Here is a 24,330-nt window from a genome sequence, read left to right on the forward strand (position 1 = left end):
AAGTAGCGATGTGGTAGAATATGTTTGTTACATAAATATAGCTCATATGGAAAAAAAATATGCCATGGTATGTATTGGAAGAATCCCTTAGGTGGAATCTAATAAAACGAAGTATGAAAGGATGAAAGTTATGCCATTGTCAGCATTCGTGTTTGAAATGATAGTGACTTTTACTGAGAAATCAGAAGTTAACTACCAGGGCAAAATACATCAAAAATAGCTTCACACCTTTGGGGTTAAACTAGTTAGCAGCTTTTGGAGAACAGCTCCCCGGCAAGCCTTTGAGTAAAGCTTTATGCTCTTGGGGGGTTTTTGGACAAACAACAGATCTGAGCATGACAGATTTGCGTTTGAATCCAAAATTGACCTGTGTCTATTTGTGTGATTCTAAACTGCAGGGGGGCAGGGCAGGTGTCTCATTCATTCAGATAGCCCCAGAGGCTGCCCTCACCCCCTGGGGGAAAGACTCAGCTCCCCCTCTCTGATTACCTGGGAGAGAGGGTATTGTTGGTTTTCCTAAAGTCAACTTCTATGGGGATTTGGGTTATTTACAAATGAAAGGGTGTAAGAATGTGCTCAACCCCCCCCCATACACACATTATGGGTCTATGACAAAGGTGACTCAGGAGCCAACTAGAGAGCTCCCTGTGGCCAAAGCAGGGGCAATTGGTGCAACGAAAAGTAGCTGGGTTATAATGTCTAAAATATATTTGTGTGTCCACATTGCTAAAAATAAATGATTAAATCAATAAAGGAAATCTCTTGCAGAATTTCAAATAACTCCCATAACTACTGGAGATGGAGCCTAATTCCCAACTAGTTACTATGTGGGCCACAGATGTGACTTTCTCCCAAAAAGTACAATAGAAAGAGAAATAGGGTAGCCTTTCTTGTGGAGAAATCTGACCAAACCTCAGCCAGGAGATGAAGGCCAGCATCAACTACCATGCAGCATAATGATGTGTACTTGCTCAGTATGGTGAAAATGGCACTCCAGTCTATAAAGGACAAGTCCCAATTAAAGAGCACCTATGTACCTGCCAAGGGCACAAAAACATGGGCTAGCTAAGGCACTGTCATGGTCTACAAGAATCTAACAGGACCGTTGAGTGCAATATTCTATCCTGAATGAGATTCTTCAACAGAAAAAAAATATATGAGTTAAGGATGACAAACAGTCTGAGCCTGTATCAGTGTTGGTTCACTAACAGTAACAAATGCGCAAATGGTGAGATGTTCCTGTATCTATAAATGTAAACCTTTAACCCAGGACTGGGTATTGAATAGCTCAGTTGCTAAAGTACTTGCCTTACATGCTCAAGGTCTTGAGTTGGATCCCAGAACCCACATAAAAATGCTAGGCATGACACCTAAATGAACATCAGTACACAGTCCCAATTTATTTCTAATATCAGAGATCAGACCTCTACTCTTGCCTGATGCATCTAAAACAAAAAGGGGGAACTGTAGAGAGCTGCGGAATGCTATGCCTTAAAGATGGAGCTGGTTTCCGCCTTCCACCTTCCCGATGGTGAGTGCTCTCTGTCACGAACAATTCCACATTTGGCTAAGGCCGAAGATCTGGCTTGCTTCCATGTATGTGGACCTATCTGCATTGCCCACATGGCACGCTGGGGTTGGCTACCCAGAGGCTATTTAAGCTGTGGGCTGGCTTTCCCCAGGGTCAGATGATTGTACAAGGTTCCTGAATAAACTGCATTGAAAAAAAAAATGCTAGGCATGTAATCCCAGGGCTAGGAAGGGGGATCCCTGGGATTCCCTGGCCAGCAGCCTACTTGGAGTTTCTGTTGATAAATGCAAAGAAGACAACAACCAGAAGAACAATGCCTGAGGTTGTCCTTTAGCCTCCACAAGTGCACACACACACACAAACACACAATATGACTAATGTGAATTAATGTGAACACATTTGTGAATCAAGCCTATAACCTCAGCTACTCTAGAGCAGCTAGACCAGGATTCCAAGTTCAAGATCTGCTTGGTCTATTAAGACCGGCATGGGAAATTTCATGAGCTCTTTCTTATCCCAAAGTGAAAAGAAGGCTGGTATACTGTAGTTTTTGTTGTCTCCTTGACACAACCTAAAGTCACCTGGGAAGAGGGAATGTCAGTTGAACAATTGCTTTGATCAGACTGGCCTGTGGTCACATCTGTGAGAGACTGTCTTGACTGGTGACTGATACACCCCCACCCCCACTTATTGCGGGAAGGTGGGCCTCGATGGTGCAAGCATCATTCCTCCATGGCTTCTGCTCCATGTTCCTGCCCCGACTTCACTCAGTGATGGCCTTTTACCTGGAAGATAAAATAAAGCCTTTCCTTCCCTGAGTCACTTTTGGTCAATGGTTTAACACAGTGTAGAACAGCTAAGACACAGCTCAGTGGCAGAAAGCCTGCCCAGCATGTGTGAAGCCCTACATTCAGCTCACCATCATGCAGGGGTGGCAGTGACCGAACTGAAGGCCCTAAAGGCCTTAAGAACTCAGGTTATCTGTCAGCTGAGCAGTAGATGCACAAAGTGTGATATGACCCACACAATGGAATGCTATCCAGCAATACTGAATTAAGTACTGATGCATATTAATTCAAACGGGCCTTCAAGAAACATGCTAAATTAAAGGAGTTTGAATTCTCCACTCTTGGAGATTAGTGTAAGGAACATGGGGAGTATTTGTTAATGGACCTAGTGCTTCTTTGGAAGTTAATTAAAATGTTCAGCAATTAGATACCAGTCATAGTGTCCTGTGGGCTTAGTGAAACCTGTGAACTGTATACGTTAGTAAAAGTGTCAGTTGTTTGGGACTATGAATTGAATAGCTATAGCAATGAAAACTAAGTTGATTGCCCTGGGGAAAACCTGTTATGGTTCCACACTCTAAAAGAACAAAAGAAAGGACTCTCACTGTTCACCTCATTGATGCTGTTTTAGGCTTCCAGTCTTCCCTTGTAGCTCCTAGACATTTGAAGAGAGGCCCAGAACAATGGGAATTCAACAGTGTCTGGTGATCACCTCTCTCCTAAGACTAAATAGCGTTGCTGTCATTGTTTTTCCAGAACAAATACTAGTTTAAAAAAAAAAAAAAGCCTCATTCTGAGAAAACAACTCAGCATTTAAAGGCATAACTCACTTCTTTCAACACCACACCCACCCATATAAGGCACTTATAGACGTGGAAAGGTTCTTTCAAAGCAATCTAAGCAGTTTTCCCACCTAGCCTGGGATGATAAAGGGAATAATTATCCAATTCACAGATTGTCACCAAGCCCATACTATCCTGATGTATTATTCATCATTGCTTTAGAAGCCTTTAGGTTTTGGCTTTTTGTTTGTTTTTATAATTGCCTTCAAAATTCAGTCTAGGGATTAAAGACTCTAAAGAGTTAACTTTTATTCAACTTAACTTTCTATACATAAGTCCATGAGAAGACTTAAAAGTTTCTTATTTTTAGTTTCAATAATTTTTTATTGAGGACTGAACCCCTCTGCCCACTAAGCACATGCTCTGCTACAGAGCTCTATCCCCAGACCCAAAAAGATAGTAACAACTCGGCAAAACACCACAAAAGAAACCTGGGTGTTTAAGAGCCCCCAAGTCTGCTTAGTGAGTAATTTAGAGGGCCTTCTCTAGTTTATACACTGACAGCCACCCAGAGAGGAAAACTAGAGGCACGAAGCTCTAAGGTTTTACCACGCTGTCAATCATCCAGTTTTCCCACACAAATATGCTGATACTTCTGCAACTGTCTTAAAATTGGCACCAATTTTCTTGACCCTTTTTTACTTAAAGCTGAAAAAAGCTCTCAAAAGGCCTGCTTATGATATGCAGAACCAGAATTATATAGCAAACCTTGCTAGAAACTGGAAATTCATATTTGCTGGGATCTTGAATTCAGCATACTTAACATCTAATCCTTGGGATAATCCAGAGAGAACTATATTATCTCCACTTTATAAAAAGGAAGACAGGGGCTCAGTGAAATGTACTTTGGTCCTATATCCTGCAGTAAACCATAAAGTCTTAGGTAAACCATGTCTAAATCTTGATCACCATCATCAAATTACTTTGCAAAGCTGTTCATTGCGAAGAGTGGCCCACATTATTATTTTTATATGTAATCAACATTCTTGGTATATTAAGAATTAATAAAGTTTATCAAGAGTAAGTCTGCCCATCAGGTTGTAAGAGTAACCAGTAGTACTTGAAATAGCCTGTGATGTTTGGTGATCCCTTTGGTGGATTATTATTACTGCATTACAAACAAACAAACAAAAAAGCCCAAAACCAAACAGAAAACTCCTTAGAACAGCTGAAGCAAGGTCCAAAGTCTCCTGAAGATACAGTTAAAATAAGACTCTGATCACTGGGAAATACTTCATTCTTTGGGCAGGGGGTAGGGGAAGCAGGACAATATGCCTTTTAAGGAATAAAAACAATATGCAGAACAAAATAAAATATAAAACACCGATATGCCTGTCCACTCATCACAGAAGCTAAAAATATGGTTTAATGGTATTTAGGAAAATGGGTACGTTCATATAACTAGTGAATAAGATATAAATATATTAAAAGATATAGATTTGGAAGGGCAATTTATCAATACCCATTAAAAATTTAAATGTGCAGGTCCTACATGCTAGTGACTTCACACACACTCGAGAGTAGTATTGATATAGAAGTGTGCACAATGACACAATAGTGTCACTTTCAACTTCACAACAGGGACAGCTACTTGCTCACATAGCTCACACTTAAATCATCTTTCAGCTCTCAATGCTCTAGTTCTCACTGTATTAAGAGTAATCCAAGGGCCAATGAATGGCTCAGTGAATAGTCAAGGACCTGAGTTCAACAACAGAACTCAGTAAAGGTGAAAGGAGAAAAATCAATCCACAACATTGTCCTCTGACCTTTACACATATGCCACAGCCATAGATAGCACCCACCAAATAGGAATTGTTTTTAATCTGGGGGCAGAGACAAGCTGAGACTGGAATTTTGTATCAGAGAATTAATTACAGCACTTTTCCTGATGATCTATTTTGAACCAAGTATCATAGTATCAACTACATTAAGTAGCATTTTCTTCTTGATTTACTTCTTAAAGGAAATATACCCCACTTCTGAAACTATAATACTGAGTAAAGTGATTATTATTATTTTTTTTAAAAACCCCTTGTGGTGGCTAATATTGCTAGTCAAAATGATTACATTTGGAATCAACTAAAACCCAAGCAGCTAAGCACACCTGTGAAGAATTTTTCTTAATCAGATCCTTTGAGGTCAGAAGATCCACTCTAAGAATGGGTCACACTTTCCATTGGCAGCCCACATAAAAGGGCATGGAAGAAGGAAGCTTTTGCTGTTTGCCTACTTGACAATACTCTATCCTGCAGCTATGGCATTCCTTCGCTAGTATTTAGAACCTGCTTCTTTGGGATCCCAACATACACTGAAGACCAACTGAGAATCCAGCCTTGTGGACTGGACAGCTGCAGGATTCTTCCTGTCAGGAGATAACCATTGTTGGCATTCTATCAGTTCTGTGCCTTTAGAGCAACAGTTCTCAACCTGTGGATCAAACCCCTCTGGTGGTCAAATAACCCTTTCACAGAGGTCACATATTAGATTACAGTTCATAACAGTTACAAAATTATAGTATAAAGTAGCAATGAAAATAATTTCATGGTTGTGGTCACCACAACATGAGTTGTGTAAAAGGGTTGCAGCATTAGGAAGATTGAGAACCACTGCTCTAGGGAACCATAAGTAACCATAAGTAAGAAAGCCCCTGTCATTTTTGGACATGATATTTCAAATTTTCAGGAATTAAGGAAATTGAGAAGTAAGATACTGAGAGCTGAGACCACTGGTCAGTTCCCTCAGTGGTCCTTTGCCTTTAAACAGTATGTGTGGAATTATGCCAATCAGATACATATTTCCTGGACAATATGATGAGTGAAAGGAGCAGAATAAAAGATTTTTGTACTGTTAATGTGCAGAAGACCTGAGTTCAATTGCCAACATACACAGTGACTCACAACTGCATGTTAGCCCAGCTCGAGGGGACCATGATGCCTTTTCAGGTCTCTATAGGTACCAACACACATGTTCACATGCATACATGTATATAAATTTTAGAAATATTTTTTAAAAAGTTATCTGTGAGGCCAGTAAGATTGCTGAGCTACAGGTAAAAGTGCTCACCATAAAACTTTGGCAATTAGAATTCACATTTGTTTGGGGTTTATAATCCCAGCTCTAACACTTTGACAGTGAGATGGGAAGCAAAAACAAGAAAACTGGCTGGAAGTTCCTGTGTGCACACGCACACATGCACACTGTGATATGCATACACACAAATAAATAGTTATCTGCAGTTACAGTTAGAAGGAGTGTACTTCATTACTTTTCAAAATATACAGAAAACTAACACAGTTCATAATAGGTAAAATGAATTTAATATCAGCAATAAAACTAAAGTTTAAAGTTCTACAATTATAATTTATGTATAATACAGAACAAAGAACTGAAGTATCATTACACCATCAGTTTGGCACTGATTGTACGATATCATTGAATTTCTTTGACTCAAATTTCTTCCTCTTTCAGTCTTTAGAAACAGTAAAGCTGCATTCCACTAAAAACACAGTGTCAGAGCGGAAGAGATGGCTCAGTGGTTAGGAGTGCTGGCTGTTCCAGAGGACCTGGGTTTAATTCCCAGTACCCAGATGGAGAGTTACAATCTGTGACTCCAGTCCCAGAAGATCCCTCTTCTACACTGCTCAGGCACTGGATGGACATGTTCAGACATACATGCAGGCAAAACACCCATACACATAACATAAAAATAAAGGTTAAACATCTTTTTAAATACAATTACAGCATTTGGGGTTTTTGTTGTTGTTATCAATATGATCATTACATTTCTACAATTACCTTAAGTTTTAAGGTAAAATGAAAATGTTAAAAGTCTGCCATCATTTTCACAAAAAATGATGTATAAGTTATCAGCATTCATGCTTACGATTCAAAAAAAAATCTGGAATTTTTGAGAAATACTTTTCTCAAAAAAACCTTCAGAGGATATATTTTATTGTATGAGTATCAAGTATTTTCATAATAATTTACTAAAATTTTGTATACTTTATAAAATAAATACTATCATAAAGTATACTCCCAACTCATAACAGAGGCAATGAATGAATTCAGGATTGAAGTATATCCAGAAGGAAACTGATCTTTGTTTTTCTTATCAGTTCTTTTGTTAAGAAGCAGTTTCTAGTGTGATGGACAAACTTGATCTTTGCCCGGTGCTGTCCTCTGCTCTTCAGCCTCTGCCACAGCAGTCATGAAGAGCTGCTGAAGAACATCCTTATCTAAATTTTTGCCTGAGAAGACAACAAAATAGCGATTACATGATGCTTATTAAAACAAAAGTTCGCCTGTCAATTCCAGAGTGTTAAATGCATGATTCCTTCTACAATTTTCTAGTTAAGCCTTAAAACCAAGTTATTGCTTACAGTCACTTTTCTAAGTCATTTGAAGAGTAAAGTTCTAGCAAAATCGTACATTATGCATGATTCAGACAAATACCCAAGCTTATTTAGTTAATACTGGTTAAGTAACACACATTACATCTCCTTCAAAACTATTTTTGTATTTTTCTTCAGACCTTTCTGTTACTTACCAATAAAGACCAGCTGACATGTTCTCTCAGCATCATCCTTCCAACTCACTAGGCTCTCTTCCAGGTCATAGAGCTCATGGATGCCTTGCACAATCATTTGCTGTGGTTTGTCTTTGATGGACACCACTCCCTGCTCAAAGAACAATGGTCACTCAGCCCTGGCTCAAATTTGCATGCAGAAATAGTAAATCAAATCTGATATTATTACTTTTTAAAAAACAAACTCATGACAAAGCTATAAAAATCATTTGCTTCAACTATTTGCATCTTTTAAGTTTCTTCAAACTTCTAGTAATTTTGTGTACAATGATAGCCCCTCCCCTATGCGTACACCCTCAGAGGGTTTTTCTGTGTGGTCTTGGCTGTCCTAGAACTCACACTGTAGACAATGCTGGCCTCAAATTCATAAATCTGCCTGCCTCTGACCCCTGAGTGCTGGGATTAAAGGTGTGGACCACCATGCCTGGCTACTTTTTAAAAATAATTTCTTTCTTTTTCTCATTTTCAGTTTTTTTCTTTTTTTTTCTTTTGTTTTGGGACAGGGTCTTGCTATCAAGCCCTGACTGGCCTGAAACTTGCTATACAGGCCAGGCTGGCCTTGAACTTGCAGGGATCCACTTGCCTGACTGTGTAACACCAGGCCCGGCAATGGTTCCTTTTTCTAATGATAAAATTAATATATTAAGATTTTTCAATGTTATTTATCACAACAGAAACCTGAAAGTGATAAATATCTGTTATCCTGCCTTTAAGGGTCTTAAACTATTTTCACAAATTTACCAAGAAAATTTGAGAAGTAAAGGTATTTTTTTGGTGAATTTGTTTTGGAAATGTATTATAATAAAATTAGGCAACGATCAAATAAAAGGTATTATATTTATCTGAAAAAATGTTCAGTGTCGGGGTAGCAAGGTGGCTGGCTCAGTGAGTAAAGACACTTACCTCATAAGCTTGACAAACTGAGTTCGATTCCCAGGACCCACAGTAAGAGAGAACTGACTCCCAAAAAGTTGTTCTCTGACCTCCATGTGCACATTGTGTTATGTGTGTGCTCACATTTAGAGAGACAAACACAAATGCACGCACGTACACACACACACACACACACACACACACATCCAAATGTCAAGTAATATGAATGGCTTTCCAAAAACTGAACAAGAATTCTAGTGTTTTGTACCTTTGAATAAAACATGACAAATGTTTAGTGTCTGCTAAATGCATCAAGTAACTTAAGATTCAGCAGTAGCAGAATTTTCAACATTATTTCTCTGTTAAATGACGCTCTCTTGGAAAAATAAACGATTTCCCTAAGTGACCAATCTGTGCAGAGAACAGTTTTGACAGTGTCAAACTTATGAGCCAGATAACTGCTGGGAACACCTGGGTGAGGAGATCCAGACTAATGGTCCAAGACACACAGGTTATTTTAGCTGTAGCACTAAATGAAGCTGTGCAAATAAACCATGTTTTTTACACTGATTTCTAAAGCTCCTTTTCAGCAACAAGAATGATGAAAACGAGGGCAGACAAAGGTTATTTGTACTAAAACTAGTGTTTCTGTTTAAAACCAAATATGGTTTTTACATAGCAGCCAAAAAAGGATACTCTCTCAAGTCTGTGAGGGCTAACTGCACACCGCACCTTCAGTCGTATGACCTCCATGCAGCAGCCGTCCTTGTTTTCTACGTTCTTTTCCCACAGGAGATTCTGTATCAGGCGACACAATTTCATAAGACCAAGAACTGCTAATGCAACAACTACACAACAAAGTGGCTGATGAATCATTAATCAGTTAAAAATTGTATTCACCTGGATAAATACATTTAGACTCTCTTCTTTTGCACTTCCTGGTACTTCGAATGTGATTGTAACAATACTCTGTAAATTAAGAGAATAATCCATAATTTTTATAGACTCATCCACCTATTTTTAAAATTATAACCAGTTTTAAGATGAAAAAAAAAAAAGATGAAATTCTTCATCTTTTAAGATGAAGTTTTAGCTGACCAGTAATATTATCAGTTCTTATTTCTCTCTTGTTTTAGTGATTTTGGAATTATCAATTGTACAAAGTAGATCAACAGTTTAGTATTTACAAAAACAAACAAACAATTCCCCCAAAACCTTTCTCATAAGGGTCCTGAGCAAAAAAGGACTGTGGCATACACTGTGTCATCTCATCTTTGCATTTGTTCTTCACCACAATCCTGGGGAGTTGGGCAGATGAAGCTCAGAAAAATAAACTACCCTGATCCTGCTCAAAACAAAAGTGCTCTCTTAGAAAGAAAGCCACGTTTGGTCTCTAAATGAGTAAGCTTTGTGCGGAGTGAAAGGAGTTCTCGGTGAGGCTGGCAGCAGTGGCGTTTTTGGCTTATGTCCTTCACAACATCATTTAAGAAATTCAGACTTATTTTTTCTCTTGATCTTGATAGATCTGAGGTCTCTAAAGAAGCTTAGAGTTTCCACTAACAGGTTAAATGAATAAATTCAAACATCCCTTTGCCAACACTATAACCCCAAACCTCAAACTTAGCAATGAAAATACCCAAAGGCTAAGCATGGTATTAAGAAACACCATTCCCAGGGGGCTGGAGAGATGGCTCAGAGTTTAAGAGCACTGGTTGCTCTTCCAGAGGTCCTGAGTTCAATTCCCAGCACCCACATGTTGGCTTACAACCATCTGTAATGAGATCATGTGCCCTCTTCTGCTCTTCTGACATGTAGGCAGAATAGTTTATACATAATAAATAAATAAACAAACAAACTAAGTAACTAAAAAACAAACAAACAAAAAAAAAACTACCATTCCCACCAAGGATAGTAAGATGCTTGAACCAAGCTCAAAATATTAAAAAAAATTATGTACATTGTTAGTTGACCACATGTACGTCTATATGAGGGTGTTGGATCCCCTGGAACAGAAACTACAGACAGTTATAAATTGCCATGTGGGTGGTGGGAATTAAACCTGGGTCCTCTGGAAGAGCAGCGAGTATTCTCAACTGCTGAGCCATCCCTCCCACCCCAGCTCAGTCTTCTTAGAAATGCTCATTTCCCCAAGCATTTTAGAACACCACATAAAAACTGTAGAAGAAAATTAAATCCAGTAGTTTTACTCATTTATTTAACTTTTATTTCATGGTTACAAAACAGGGTCTTGCTATGTATTCCAAGCTAGTTTTGAACTCAAGCCCCACTGTTTCAACCTTAGCATGCTGGGACTTCAGGTGTGCAACAGCTTGCCCAGCTACAGAATTGTCTTTTAAGCAAACATAGATTAGATAAAAGCATTAAAGATCAATGTCGGGCAATCAATATGCTGACACTTAATCCTCTGATGTTGTCAATATGCAAAGTGGAGAGTGCCTTCTTAATCAGATATCAGAAATAAAGTCAATTTAAAAAGGCATGTTGAACTTTAAAATGTAAGGCAGAGAAGAGCACTTACCCTCATCTGTGGGACATACAATCCAATAATTCTGGTATTTGCTTGAAACTGCTGATAATACTGAGCAACAAGGTACTGCCTTTTCAGTCTTAACTAAGCACTTACAGACCATGGTCATAACTTCCATTCTTTAAATCCTACTGCAAAATTAGCATGAGTTTCCTCCTTCACAATTATCATAGACAGAAGATTAATTCTGACCATAGATCTTAAAAATTCTAAAATCTTGTTACCCTGCCTTAAACTACTTTCACAAATTTTACAAGAAAATTTGAGAAGTTAAGGTATTTCATATTAAGTCAAGAACTTTCACATTTTAACATAAAGGAAGCACTCTCCAGCTTCTCCTTGACACATCTATATTGTCAACATTATTAGTGTTGTGCTTTGGGAGGTGATTCAGTAGCATAAGGGTCATTTAAACATAAGCATTATGATATGTGACAGTAGACCTGGCAACAGAGATGCCAACTAAGTGAATGATGGACAGGTACTATATTCAGCATGGATACTACAGACAATGGGATGATCCACACAGCTCCCAGGACACAGCAGAATGGTGAAAGGATTCATAATGACTCAGAACAGCATGCAGTTTTACATGATGAATTATTTATTTTTGAATTTTTCCACTTAATATTTTGGACTGCAGTTGGCTATACAGAATGGAAAACATTTGTGAAGGCTCTACCTGTACTTTGTTATAAGAACTAAACAAAAAGCTAGAAATAAACTCAAATGAGTTTTTTAAAAAGCAATATGTACATACAATGATTATTTCGACTCAGGAAAAAAGGAATGAAGGAAGGAAGAAATGAAGGGAGAGAGGGAGGGAAGGAAAGGAAGGAAGAAAATTCTGCCATATAGCAAAATGTGAATAAACCTTGAAGATTCTATGCTTGGTGAAATGAGCCAGAAATAGGACAAATATTGTATGATTCCACTTTTATTAAGAACTTAAAATAGTTAAACTTACAAAAGTCAGAAAATAAAAGGACAGCTCCTTGGTGCTGTGGGGACAGCGCTGAGGAGCGTTCAGTGAGTCCTATTTGAATCCCACAAGACACAAAGTCCTGCTGTACAACACCCACACAGCTAACAATACTGCCTTATGAACAGTTACAATTTCTTTAGAGGACAGAGATCAGCTTAAGCAGTTTTCCACAACAATATAAGGTACTTATTTTAAGATCTTAGTAAACATATCCTCCTTTAAAACTATTTGGTTTTTGTAGTTCAAAGTAATATTATGCATTTAAGTAAAATGGCAATTTTTTGTTATTAAAGAGATTGCTAAAAGTACCTAAAACCTGTATTTCCTTATACTGTAAAAGGATACCAAATGAAACACAATGTATCAAATTTCAAAAGAAAATAACTGCCTTAAAAAAACTTACAAATGTATTTCATCCAAATTGAACAACTTCGTTTTTACTACTAAGAATGTTTCAACACAAGACTCAATACACTCCCTGCTTTATTGTTAGCTTTAAGATTTTTAAAGCATTTTTTTCTTTTGCAGTTTAAGGACATGACTTTGTTCAGTTAATTTTGGTTTTCTGAGACAGTCTCAAGTAACCCTGGCCAGCTTTGAACTGTTGATCCACCTGCATCTACCTCCTCAGAACTGGAAACACAGGCATTAGAGACAGGCATCACAACACCTTGTTAGTATTTTAAAAGAATATAATTAATTCCAGCAATAGGTACAACTGATTCTTAAAATTGAGATAATACATAATAGGGTTCAAGTAGATGATTGCTAATTTCGGAATTGTAGCTTTTCATACCAATTAAGTTCTTTTCATATGAAAAAAACTTAAAAAAGATGAAAGCTATAAATTATGGTAAAAATACAGAATCCAAAATTCCTTCTAAAAATAAAGCTAACTATAGACTGCCACCTGGGCGCTCTCATCTATATTCCCTCTCCAGCTCATCTTTATTGGGATTAAACAAGGAATGATATAAAATAAAAAATGTGAATTATAGTAAATATTTCTCAGGAATAAAACTTCAATAACTTATATAAATCATATCCTAAGCTCATACCAACCTCAAACTAGACTTTTTAATTTATTTTTGCTTTGAATCTAAAATGGAGTATCTTCCCATGGCTAGCAACACAAAAGCAGAAAAATGAGGCAATAATTCAGAAAACTAAAGCCTAATATATTCCCTTAAAATAAGATTAACAGTAACTTTAGTTGATTGATTTGGCTTATTTTCCCAGTTAACTCATTAGAATCCTCAATCCTTCCTTCCTTTAGTTGCTCTTGTCAGGTATTTTGTTACCACAATGAGAAAAGTAACCAATATAGCATTCTACCCCAAAATACAACTCTCTGGCATTTGAGAAACAGAAAAGGAAAACCACTCTTATCCACCCCACCCTATCTATCCCTGACTTTTCCCTGAAATAAGTCATAAAACACAGGACTGATTTCTGAGCTATTCATGTAACAGATAATAAGATTCTTATGTGATAAGTGCCAAGAAGAAAGAACATCCTTATCTGTAGGGAGGGGAAGAAGTCCTGAGTGGGTGCATATGTGTTCTTATTATTTGCACAGCCATGTCAAGAACCCTGCAGAGTCAGATTCAGAGGAATGAAAAAGCCCTCCTTGCAAGTATTGACAGTGTATGCAGAGAATGTCTACTAGTAACCAGATGTTTAAGGCCTGAAGTCTGCTCCCCTGTAGAGACTGCACCTACCAAGATTAGTCAAACTGTCTCCTTGGTCCTGCTGTAGACAATAAATTCTGTTCAACTCTAGTGTGCTAAAGTTTTTCAGTCAAGAGCTCAGACCACCCAATCCCAGCTTTTCTGTGTTTCTGTCTGTCTGTCTGTGCCTATCTTTTCATTCCCTCACTGCCCTAGTCAGGTCCAAGTCCCTAGAGCAGTGGATGATCACAAATATCTTTGAAGATAAAAGTCACAAAAAAAACTAAACAAACAAACAACCAAACAAAAACCAAACCTCTAAACAAATAAGCTTTTGTTAAATCTTCTGATTTAGTACTGTTAGGTCATATTCTTTTCCCTATCTTATTTCTCCGCAACTCTTTATTATTCATTAAACCTAAAACAAAAACATTCAGGTTTATCCAATTCTTAAGGACTTCATTATGATGACTTCCATATATCAACTAGTTAGGTAAACTGGTATGCTTTCTTCCTGCTAATCTGTCTTATTTATGATGGGTACTTCAACCTGAAATTGCCAATGGGTGAAGAAGAGATGCAGTTCTTCCTCTATAGCTCTGATCCACTAAACTCAGTGAAAAGGTTCATGCTTGAATCCCAGATCCCTTTGTCTGGAATATTCCTGTGCCCTATGTTTATGCACTTAAAGCAGGACAGTATGTCAGAATCTCATGTTCAATTTTAACAAAAACAGACATGCCCTATTTACTGGTGAAATGATGTAACGTCTGGGATTTGCTTCAATAGACTGTGGCAGGAGTATATACAGTGTATGAGTATATACAGATTCTTTACACTATTCTACTTTTATGTATGTCTGAAACTTACTATTTAAAAAATATATTCTAAACTCTAGCAAAGGAATGTTGGGAAAACATGAATTTGGCAAAATATTGACACCATTTAAACTAAATGATGTGTACAAGAGATCCATTTTAGTATCCTTACTTTTTGCACAGCACTGAAAATATTCATAATAAAATGTTAAGCAATGATTAATATGCATGTATCTAGGCCTCATTTCTGGAGATCTGAGTGGAAGAGACTATGGAGTATCTGAATTTGGATAATAGTCAAGAAGGGAAGGAGAATGCTCCAAAAGTGTCTCTGAATTATACCGCTATTTAAGAATCTAAGCTTATTCCTTTCATAAATATTCACTGAACTGCTATTATACATATCAAGTCCTATGCTACATAATGAATAATTATTTTTAAAGAATCTGTAGAGTACTACAAGGGGGAACTTTACAAATCACACTGCATGATGTTATAAATACCATGATGGCAGGCATGCAGATACTGGCCATCAAAAAGATTCTTGTGAGGACTCCCATTTTCTTCATCTTTTAACTTGACATTTCCTGAACCTAGAAGCTCAATACAAATGTGCTTCAATTTCATTCTAAGACTACTAGTAAACGTCATATACACTTAATTTCCCCACAAATTTCACTACCAGGGACGCACTATTTCTCTCACTTACTCATTTTAGAGGTAATAAATTCTCTGAGAACTCTGCCATGCACATGGTAGTACAGCCTCCTATGAACACGAGCCAAATAGAAGATAAACGTACAAGGGACTGCTGTTATCTTGGCCCCATTACAAGTGATAAAAATTTGAGAACTCAGTTACAGCTCTAGACAGATGATAAGTCAGGCACACAGCTCACTCACAAGCCCTCTCACTGCTTTAAATGAAATCAAGGAATTACCTTAAAGTTCTACCCTCTAGGACTTGCTTAGGAGAAGCATCCTTTAGTGAAAATATATCTACTTTGTTCCTAGCTTCTTAAATTTCATCCTGGAGAACCACAACCATGCCTTGTAGAGTTCAAATCTATAGTGCTATTGAAGGTAAAATTTAAGGTCATATTTTTATTTAAATAAGCCATCCTTTATCTTCCCTTAACCAATTAGTTAAATACAGTTAAAGCAGAATACAGATAGAACCCCCAGGTTTCACTTATGTAGAAATTCTCACCAAGATAAGCTTGAATTCAAGATTTTCTAAAATATTAGGAAACTTGGAGGAGGCTTAGAAAGCTTAACATGTGACAGACTCTCATGCTAAACGAGATCACACAACCTCAAAGACATGTAAAACTCTTAACACTGCCAACTTAGTCTATAAATAATATTTTAGATAGAAATCTAATAAAAAAAATCTCAACTTAGGTGAATTAGGTATTTTACATTTTTATTTTTACCTGATCAAGGTGGGGTGCTGTTGACACATGCTGGAGTTTTTTCTGCAAACTAAGAACAACGAGTTACAGAATCAAAGATCAGTATTCTTCTGATTTAACATTATCCATTACCTAGAGACACAGTGCCAACTAAGGAACAAGCATTCCATAACTGAATCTACCCCAAAGTTCCAATTTTACTTACTTTATATATTTTAAATTTATACATATATGCAATTTATGTATGGAAAAGTTGAGAGATCTAAGATATATGTAGAGAAAAGCTGACATATCTAAGTTATAAAACATGTTTTTGAATGCACACACAATCACATAAGTATCATATAATGAGGAGAAAACTGTTTCAGCAACATTCTATTGTTAAATGTCAGTAGATTTCTTAATAATTCCCACAGGTTAATAATTTCAACATGGAAACATAGATGACCTTTCTATAGTGCTTCTACATTTCTTACTTCTCTCTGCTTCCTAATATAAAATATGGTGGTAGCCTGAAAAGTTAGAAATGTAAAATTTCCTTTACTACAGGTTTCCCTTGGACGAACATATCTATTATTTAAGGACAAACAAAATCCAAGTACAAATTTCCTATATAGTCAGTTACCAGTAAAGAAAAAAATGAAGCCAGGCATAGTGGTGCACACTTAATCCCAGCACTGAGGAGTTCGAAGCCAGCCTGGTCTACATAGTGAGTTCTAGGACAGCCAGAGCGTTCTCAAAAGGGGGGGGGAGGGAGAGGCAGGAAAGAAGGAAAAAAATGAAGTCAGAATCTTAAGAATGCATTGCTCTGTTATGAGAAGAGCCAGAAGACCAATATGCAGAACAAATTATTACCACAACAACTCTAGCACACATTTAGACACTGATGAGGACAGGGCAGAAGGGAGAGAAGGGACTTAAAGCCTTGCAGATGTCAGGTCTTGAAGCACAGTGAGGGGTAAATTAGTAACAGCAAGTTTAGGCTGAAGGAACTATGGAAAGAATGACTCACACTGGGGGGTCTTAGTAGGGAAAGTGTCAAGTTAAATCCTTCCCAGCTGGTTGCTTAGGAAAGGGTTCTCCTGTTCAACAGCTAAGCAAAAAGAAAGCCATGCAAGAGCCCATCTACAAGAGGGACAACAGTATATACATACTCCTTTAAGTATTGCTAAAACATAACTGTTCTTAATCAAAAGTAGAATGAGATTAGAAAATTGTTGGAAAACCATGTTTCATTGTTGTTAGTGAGTAAATACTAAAAAGAAAAAAATTAACAAGGAACATTTATGGTTAGTTCTCAGAATTATGTGCCCTTAATTTAGTCCCTATTATAAAAAGGAAAGGAACTGTACTCTAGTTTAGTGGACATCTATTAAAACCTGGAATTTATTATTCAGAATCTTTTGTGTGAAAAATAATTAATCTAATTCCTAATGATTTTTATATTCCATATACAACCATCATCAAATATATTGAAAAAAAAAAACTCTTGAGTACTCAAAAGGTACAACAGGAAAATGGATCAGGAAGGCTTCACACTGTGGAAAGCAACAATCAGATGGTCTGATGGGGATATATTTAAATAAGTATGTGCTCATTTGTGATTCATACATACAAAACATCCTATCTTTCTATTGACTAGACCTTAAGAAAAGCACACATAGATTTCATCCAGGTGCTCATGAAATGGTCATTTTAATTTGTAAGTCCAACACCAGAAGCAATAAGTGAAAATCATTCTTAACGGAAGGCTTAACTTCTAAAATGGCTATTCTAGCCCCTGGCTTGCAAGATGATATATCCACCACTCTGGATTTTAATCTTAAAAACAAGGAAATAGCTGCCTTGTACATTCTATACATCTAGGCACTAACGTAGTCCCATTTTTAAAAATCCTCGTAATGGGAATTAAATTTTCTGTAAGAGAAAGCAGTCTAATAAAACACTATGTCATATCCTCATAGGTTACTGTAGATGTTGTTTTAAAGAGTACACAATTCTAAAGACTGGAGGCTGGGTATCTACTTGTGTCTCACAAGTACAGAACCACCCAGGATACCTACTAAGTAAAACAGTTTTACTAAATCAAAATACCAGAGAAGTATCCATTTTCATGAATTTGAGTAGACACAAATGAAACTTAAGACACTATAAACATTATTTACAATAGCTAAAATATGAAAACAACCTAAATGTTTATTTTTAGATGAACGAATAAAATAAATGCGTGTTGTGTATATGTAAATGGACATTAAAAAGAAGGAAGTCCTGCCATCTGTCCCTGAAGAACAAAATGCCACAGCCATTGAAGCAGAAACTGGTTTCCAGGAGTTTCACAAATCTGTGTAATAAATCATCATGACTAAAGTTAACACTCTTTTATTATAACTTCAAAATGTATTATGAGATCTTATGTTATATATTCTTAGTATAACTCGAAAAATAATTAATTCAGTCAGATGTAGTGGCATGTCTTTAATTCTAGCACTCCAGAGGCAGAGACAGGCAGATCTACATGAGTTCATGGCCATAGTCTACATAGCAAGTTCTAGGCCAGCCAAAACTACATAGCAAGATCTTGTCTCAAAACAAAGCAACAAAACAAAAAAATCCACAAATATCCAAGAATAACTTTTTTTCATCTCTTAACATAAAGATCCTTCCAAAATGAGACAGAATGCTGTTACTAAGGAAAAGAGCCTATAAGAACAGCCAGTTAGATTTTCCTATGTATTTCATAAATTTTATTTTATTTTTAGAAAGTGTCATAATATTGGCAAGAAATACTAATCCCAGGGTTAATTATCATTTACATTAAAATTTTTGTAGAAAAAATGCATTGTGATTTCCAAATAACCAGTTACCACAGCTTTCAAGATCATAATTAGAAATTATCTTGTGAGCCAGGTGTGTTGAGATTAAAGGTGAAAGCCTTAATCTCAGCAGATGGTAAGCTGAGACAGAGGATCATAAGCTTAAAGACCAGCCTGGGTTATAAAGTAAGGCCATGCTTCAGGAAATAAAACAAAGAACAAACTTATATGCCAAAGAAATGGCATCTTGAATAGTGAGAAGCTGGAACAAAACACATTACATTAAAAATGACCAAAATACTGAAAACATACCTTATTCCAGAAAGAATATCATAGGCATGAAGATCTAATATATTTGAGAGATGAACTCTAAAAGGAAGGAAATATATTTAAACAATTGGAAATCCTGTAAAACACATCGAATTAATCAAGAATAAAATTTCAAATTGAGCACAGTGGCACAGGCCTATAAGCTCAGTATTTAGGAGGAAGATAAAAGGATCTGAGGCTCAAGAACATCCTTGGCTACATAGTGAGTTCAAGGCCAGCCTGGGCTATATAGACCCTATCTCAAAAGGAGAAATCTCTAAGGACCTTTTATCAAAATATTTAAGTGTAAAGATTAATCAGTCTCGGGGTTGGAGAGATAGCTAAATGGTTAAAGCATTTGCTATTCTTACAGAGGACCTGGGTTTGGTTCTCAGTACCATCTTGGTGGCCCACAATTGTTTGGAACTCCAGTTGCAGAGGATCTGATGACCTCTTGTAACCTCCATGGGCATTAGGCACACACATAGTATTCATACATGCAGACAAAACATTCATATATATAAAAATAAATAAATCCTTTAAAAAAAGATTAACTAGTGTATTATATTTAGGGTGATACATTAGATCTCCAGCAAGAAAAAAAAAAGATACTGTAAAAGAATTCTACCTGAAATTCCTAAAAGTAGCTAAATGGTAAAGATCAGGACAAAAAAAAAAGTTACTTGTTACTACTTCAAAAAAATTAAGTTTCCTTTCCACCTAAATGTCCTTCAATAATAACTCTATAAGCTTTAAAATGCTATATTTTTTCAATTAAAGTTACTTAAATAAACCTTTCTAAGCAGCTATTATCCCAAATGTGAAACAAGAGAAGTAACAAATAGTCGTTTAAATACATTCCAAATGTCTCTGGGATTTTCCTAATTATTTTTTTAATATTTATTTATTTATTTTTACTAATTATAGTTTATTCACTTTGTATCCCTCCCTCTTCTCCTCCTAATACCATCCTCCCTCCCTTTTCTCCACGCGTGTCCCTCCCCAAGTCCACTGACAGGTGATCTCCTCCCCTTCCTTCTTATCCTGGTCTATCAGGTTCATCAGGAGTGGCTGCATTGTCTTCCTTTGTGGCCTGGTAAGGCTGTACCCCCCTGAGGGGGAGGTGATCAAAGAGCAGGCCAATCAATTCATGTCAGAGACAGTCCCTGTTCCCATTACTAGGGAACCCACTTGGACACTGAACTGCCATGGGCTACATCTGTGCAGGGGTTCTAGGTTATCTCCATGAATGGTCCTTGGTTGAAGTATCAGTCTCAGAAACCTAATTCTTTTATACCTTCTCTATGATAAAACAGATAATAGCCAGCCTGGTCACATGAGTTTCAGGACAGCCCTCAGGCCACATAATGAGACCCTGTCTTTGGGGGGAGAAAAAAAATCCTAGAGCTTTGGGCTGGGAGCACAGCACTTTGACAAGGCATGTGTAAGGCACTGGAATAGATCCTAAATGCCAAAAATAAATTAATATATCAATAAAACCAAAAGGAGTCAAACAACCAGTGTGTGAATTAATATTAGCTTCCTTCAGAACCACACCTCCGCAAGTAGAGTGAAGCTTTCCAGTTCACAATGCTGTCAGAACAAATGCTTTTGAAGAATCACATTAGTACCTCAACCAGCATTTGGTTTGCTTTAAATACACAGAGGTAAATTTACAAAAATGGATGACTGATTTTTAGTTTTGTGTTTGGTTTTTTTTTTTTTTATTTTACAAGCTATTGAACTTATTTATTTGCAAAAATTGAGTTAATTTTTCTGTTTCATACATTTCAGGAGAGAATTTAGATTTCATCTATAGCTGAACCTCAATCATCTCCTTTCTGTTTTTAATTACAATGAAAAACAATATATGAATCTATAATAATTTTTTTATAAAATGAAAAAGTTATTATATTGGAATCTTTTTTTTTTTTAAATACTTGAGGTTCTTTTTATTATAAATCATTACAAGCTGCAGCTTGGGCCCACATGCCCCACCGCCTAAATGGTGAGAGCGGAGAGCCCTGTGCTCAGGTTAGTCGGGTGATTTAAAGATTCTGGTCCCTCCCAGAATGCCCAAGGCAGGGGCGATTCCTGCCTAGCAAGCATCTATTGGTCAAAATGCTGCATTTTAAATTGATTGGCTATAGGAAGGTCCCCAGACCATTAATGATCTGGTGTCCCTCCCTAGAGGGATAGGCCAGTTTCCTAGCAACCGTATCTCTAATAGGTGGAGAAAGAGTACAGTAAGGCAGGTTCTTCCCCTCAGGGCATTCCTGGACCTCTCCACCCACCTAGTTCAGGCCTGTAATATTAACAGCTGTTGATTTTTAATCTTTTGGTCTCTCATTTCCCCCTTTCCCATGATCATTTGAAGACCCAATCTTGGGTGGTCTAGATATGACCCCTTGTATCCTATAGATTTACCTTTTTATAATAGGATCTGAGTACCATTAGTGTATTGCTCCCAAACATTTTATTCATGAGAGCCATCAAGCAATTTAAAATACAAGTTCCAAAGATAAAAATCAAAATGAGTAGCGGTCCCTTCAGGGTAGACATATATATAAGCCAAAGAGGAATCTATGTGTTAATTTTTGGCCCCTTACCCTGAATAAATGTTTTATTTTTTTAATTATTATTATTATTATTTTAAATCACAGGTCAGTCCCTTATATCCCAGCCATAGCCCTCTCCCTCTTTCCTTCCCAATATCCCCTCCCTCCCTCATCTCCTCCCTGCCCCCTTCCGAGTCCACTGATAGGGGAGGTCCTCCTCTCCCTCCATCTGACCCTAGCTTATCAGGTATCTTCAGGACTGGCTGCAGTGTCCTTCTCTGTGGCCTAGTAAGGCTGTTCCTCCCTCGGAGGGGAGGGGAAGCTCAATGAGCCAGTCATTGAGTTCATGTCAGAAATAATTCTTGTCTCCTTTACTAGGGAACCCACTTGGATACTGAGCTACCATGGGCTATGTCTGAGCAGGGGTTATAGGTTATATCCATGCATGGTCCTTGGTTGGAGAAACAGTCTCAGAGAAGACCCCTGTGCCCAAAGGGGATCGACATTGGAAGTAGGAGGGCTGATTTTTAATTTTAACGTAAGCCTATGAAAGAATAGAATAATTAACTAAAATGAAGGAAATATTTTAAAAGAACACAACAAAACTACAATCAAAATCACAATTACATTTCAATATCAGACCCATCGCTTGTCAAACATTTCTAAGTGTTTTTTTTTTTTCACAAGGAAAGCCAAGTTTACTTGTTATAGTCAAGATGTTTGAATAAGCGTACAAATGTAAGATAAAATATCTCCCTTAGCTCAGAACTGTCCAGCTGATTGCAGCACCCAGCCACACACTCAAGACAGTGCTCTATAAATTCCCATCTTATTAAAGAACACATACCACAATATTCTATTTTAACATGCTATATCAACACTTCAAATTCTGGACATGCTAGATGTGCTGAGCTGGGAAAATGACCAGGCAAGGAAGCAAAGGTTCTATGAAGAAATTTTTGAGTATCAATTTACAGTAAGAAATCAAAATCCTAATATTAAACATACTTCCTTTTCTACCTTAACAGTTAAGCAAATATTCATAAAGACAGGTTATAACCACACAAGTTTAACATACTCACTTCAGAAAATAGTTTAAAGACTATACTGATTCTGTGACCATCCTTCTAAATAGACTTCTGCCTGCTTCTCTATAACAGCATCCTTGAGAACACTACCATTTAGAGATAACTCTGTTTTATAGAAAATCCTTTAGTTAGTTCTAAAAATGAAAGGACCAACAACAGAATAACAATAAAAGTGTCAGTCTCTTACCAAATTCTCAATGGTCTGAGTATGAGCTTCTACATGGAAGATTTTATGAACTTTTCCCAAAACTAGCACTGCTTTATAAAAGAAAGTCTGTACTCATTAAATACATGTCTAGAAAACTTTTCATGACATTGGAAGTTTGTTTAATATCTTCCATCAGAAATAAAAACACAACATATTTTCTAAGACATTCAAACAGTAAGATCAAGAACCATTATCATTTTAAATTAAATAAGAAAATAAATCAAGGGAGGAAAAAAAATCTTAAAAAGTTCTTCCTTCTCTTACTGTCTTATGGAGCCTACAGCTGCTACTTTAGAGAGACTGCCTAATAGCCATATCTTTTAAAATTCAATGAGTGGAGGAACATCTGGGTTGTTTCCAGATCCTGGCTATTACAAATAAAGCTGCTACAAACATGGTTGAGCAAATATCCCTGTTGTATACTTGAGCATATTTTAGATATATGCCTAGGAGTGGTATAGCTGGATCTTGAGGTAGCACTATTCCTAATTGTCTGAGAAAGCACCAAATTCATTTCCAAAGTGGTTGTACAAGTTTACATTCCCACCAGCAATGGAGGAGGGTTCCCCCTCTTCTACATCCACTCCAGCATGTTTTGTTACTTGAGTTTTTGATCTTAGCCATTCTGATGGGTATAAGGTGAAATATCAGGTCGTTTTGATTTGCATCTCCCTGATGAATAAGGACGATGAGCATTTCTTTAAGTGTTTCTCTGCCATTTGATATTCCTCTATTGAGAATTCTCAATAGAGGAGGGCTTTGCAGCCAGTCCTGAAGATACCTGATAAAACAAGATCAGATGAATGGGGAGGAGGTCCCCCCCATCAGTGGACTTGGAAAGGGGCACAGTGGAGATGAGGGAGGGAGGGAGGGACTGGGAGGAAATGAGGGATCGGGACACGGCTGGGATACAGAGTTAATAAAATGTAACTGATAAAAAAATAATAAAAAAAAAGATAAAAAAAAAAGAGAGAATTCTGTTTAGGTCTGTACCCCATTTTTAATTTGGATTACTTGATTTCTTGGTGTTTAACTTCTTAAGTTCTTCACATATTCTGTATATTAGCCCTCTATCAGATATAGGGTTGGTGAAGATCCTTTCCCAGTCTGTAGGCTGTCTTTTTGTTCTGACGACAGTGTCCTTTGCTTTACAGAAGCTTTTCAGTTTCATGAGGCCCCATTTATTGGTTGTTGATCTTAGAGTCTGTGATGTTGGTATTCTCTTCAGGAAGTTGTCTCCTGTGCCAATGAGTTCAAGGCTCTTCCCCACTTTTTCTTTTAATAGGTTTAGTGTGTC

At 37.0% G+C, this 24,330-nt stretch overlaps 1 protein-coding gene across 3 annotated transcripts in view; it reads right to left on the bottom strand.

Annotated features, from left to right (window-relative positions):
• Positions 1-6,462: 6,462 nt before the first annotated feature.
• Zng1a (Zn regulated GTPase metalloprotein activator 1A) overlaps positions 6,463-24,330 on the bottom strand; it is a 49,650-nt gene continuing 31,782 nt past the window's right edge. For all 3 annotated transcript variants that reach the window (XM_021627661.2, XM_060387825.1, XM_021627667.2), the window contains 6 exons: positions 19,183-19,239; positions 16,079-16,127; positions 9,523-9,591; positions 9,355-9,420; positions 7,711-7,840; positions 6,463-7,411 (listed from right to left, as the gene is read on the bottom strand). In XM_021627661.2, the coding sequence (XP_021483336.1) occupies positions 7,302-7,411; positions 7,711-7,840; positions 9,355-9,420; positions 9,523-9,591; positions 16,079-16,127; positions 19,183-19,239 (481 nt within the window). In that variant the 3' untranslated portion in view covers positions 6,463-7,301. The remainder of the gene's footprint in view (positions 7,412-7,710; positions 7,841-9,354; positions 9,421-9,522; positions 9,592-16,078; positions 16,128-19,182; positions 19,240-24,330) is intronic.

The sequence above is a fragment of the Meriones unguiculatus genome, chromosome 1 (genome assembly GCF_030254825.1).
Source record: "Meriones unguiculatus strain TT.TT164.6M chromosome 1, Bangor_MerUng_6.1, whole genome shotgun sequence".
Taxonomy (NCBI): domain Eukaryota; kingdom Metazoa; phylum Chordata; class Mammalia; order Rodentia; family Muridae; genus Meriones; species Meriones unguiculatus.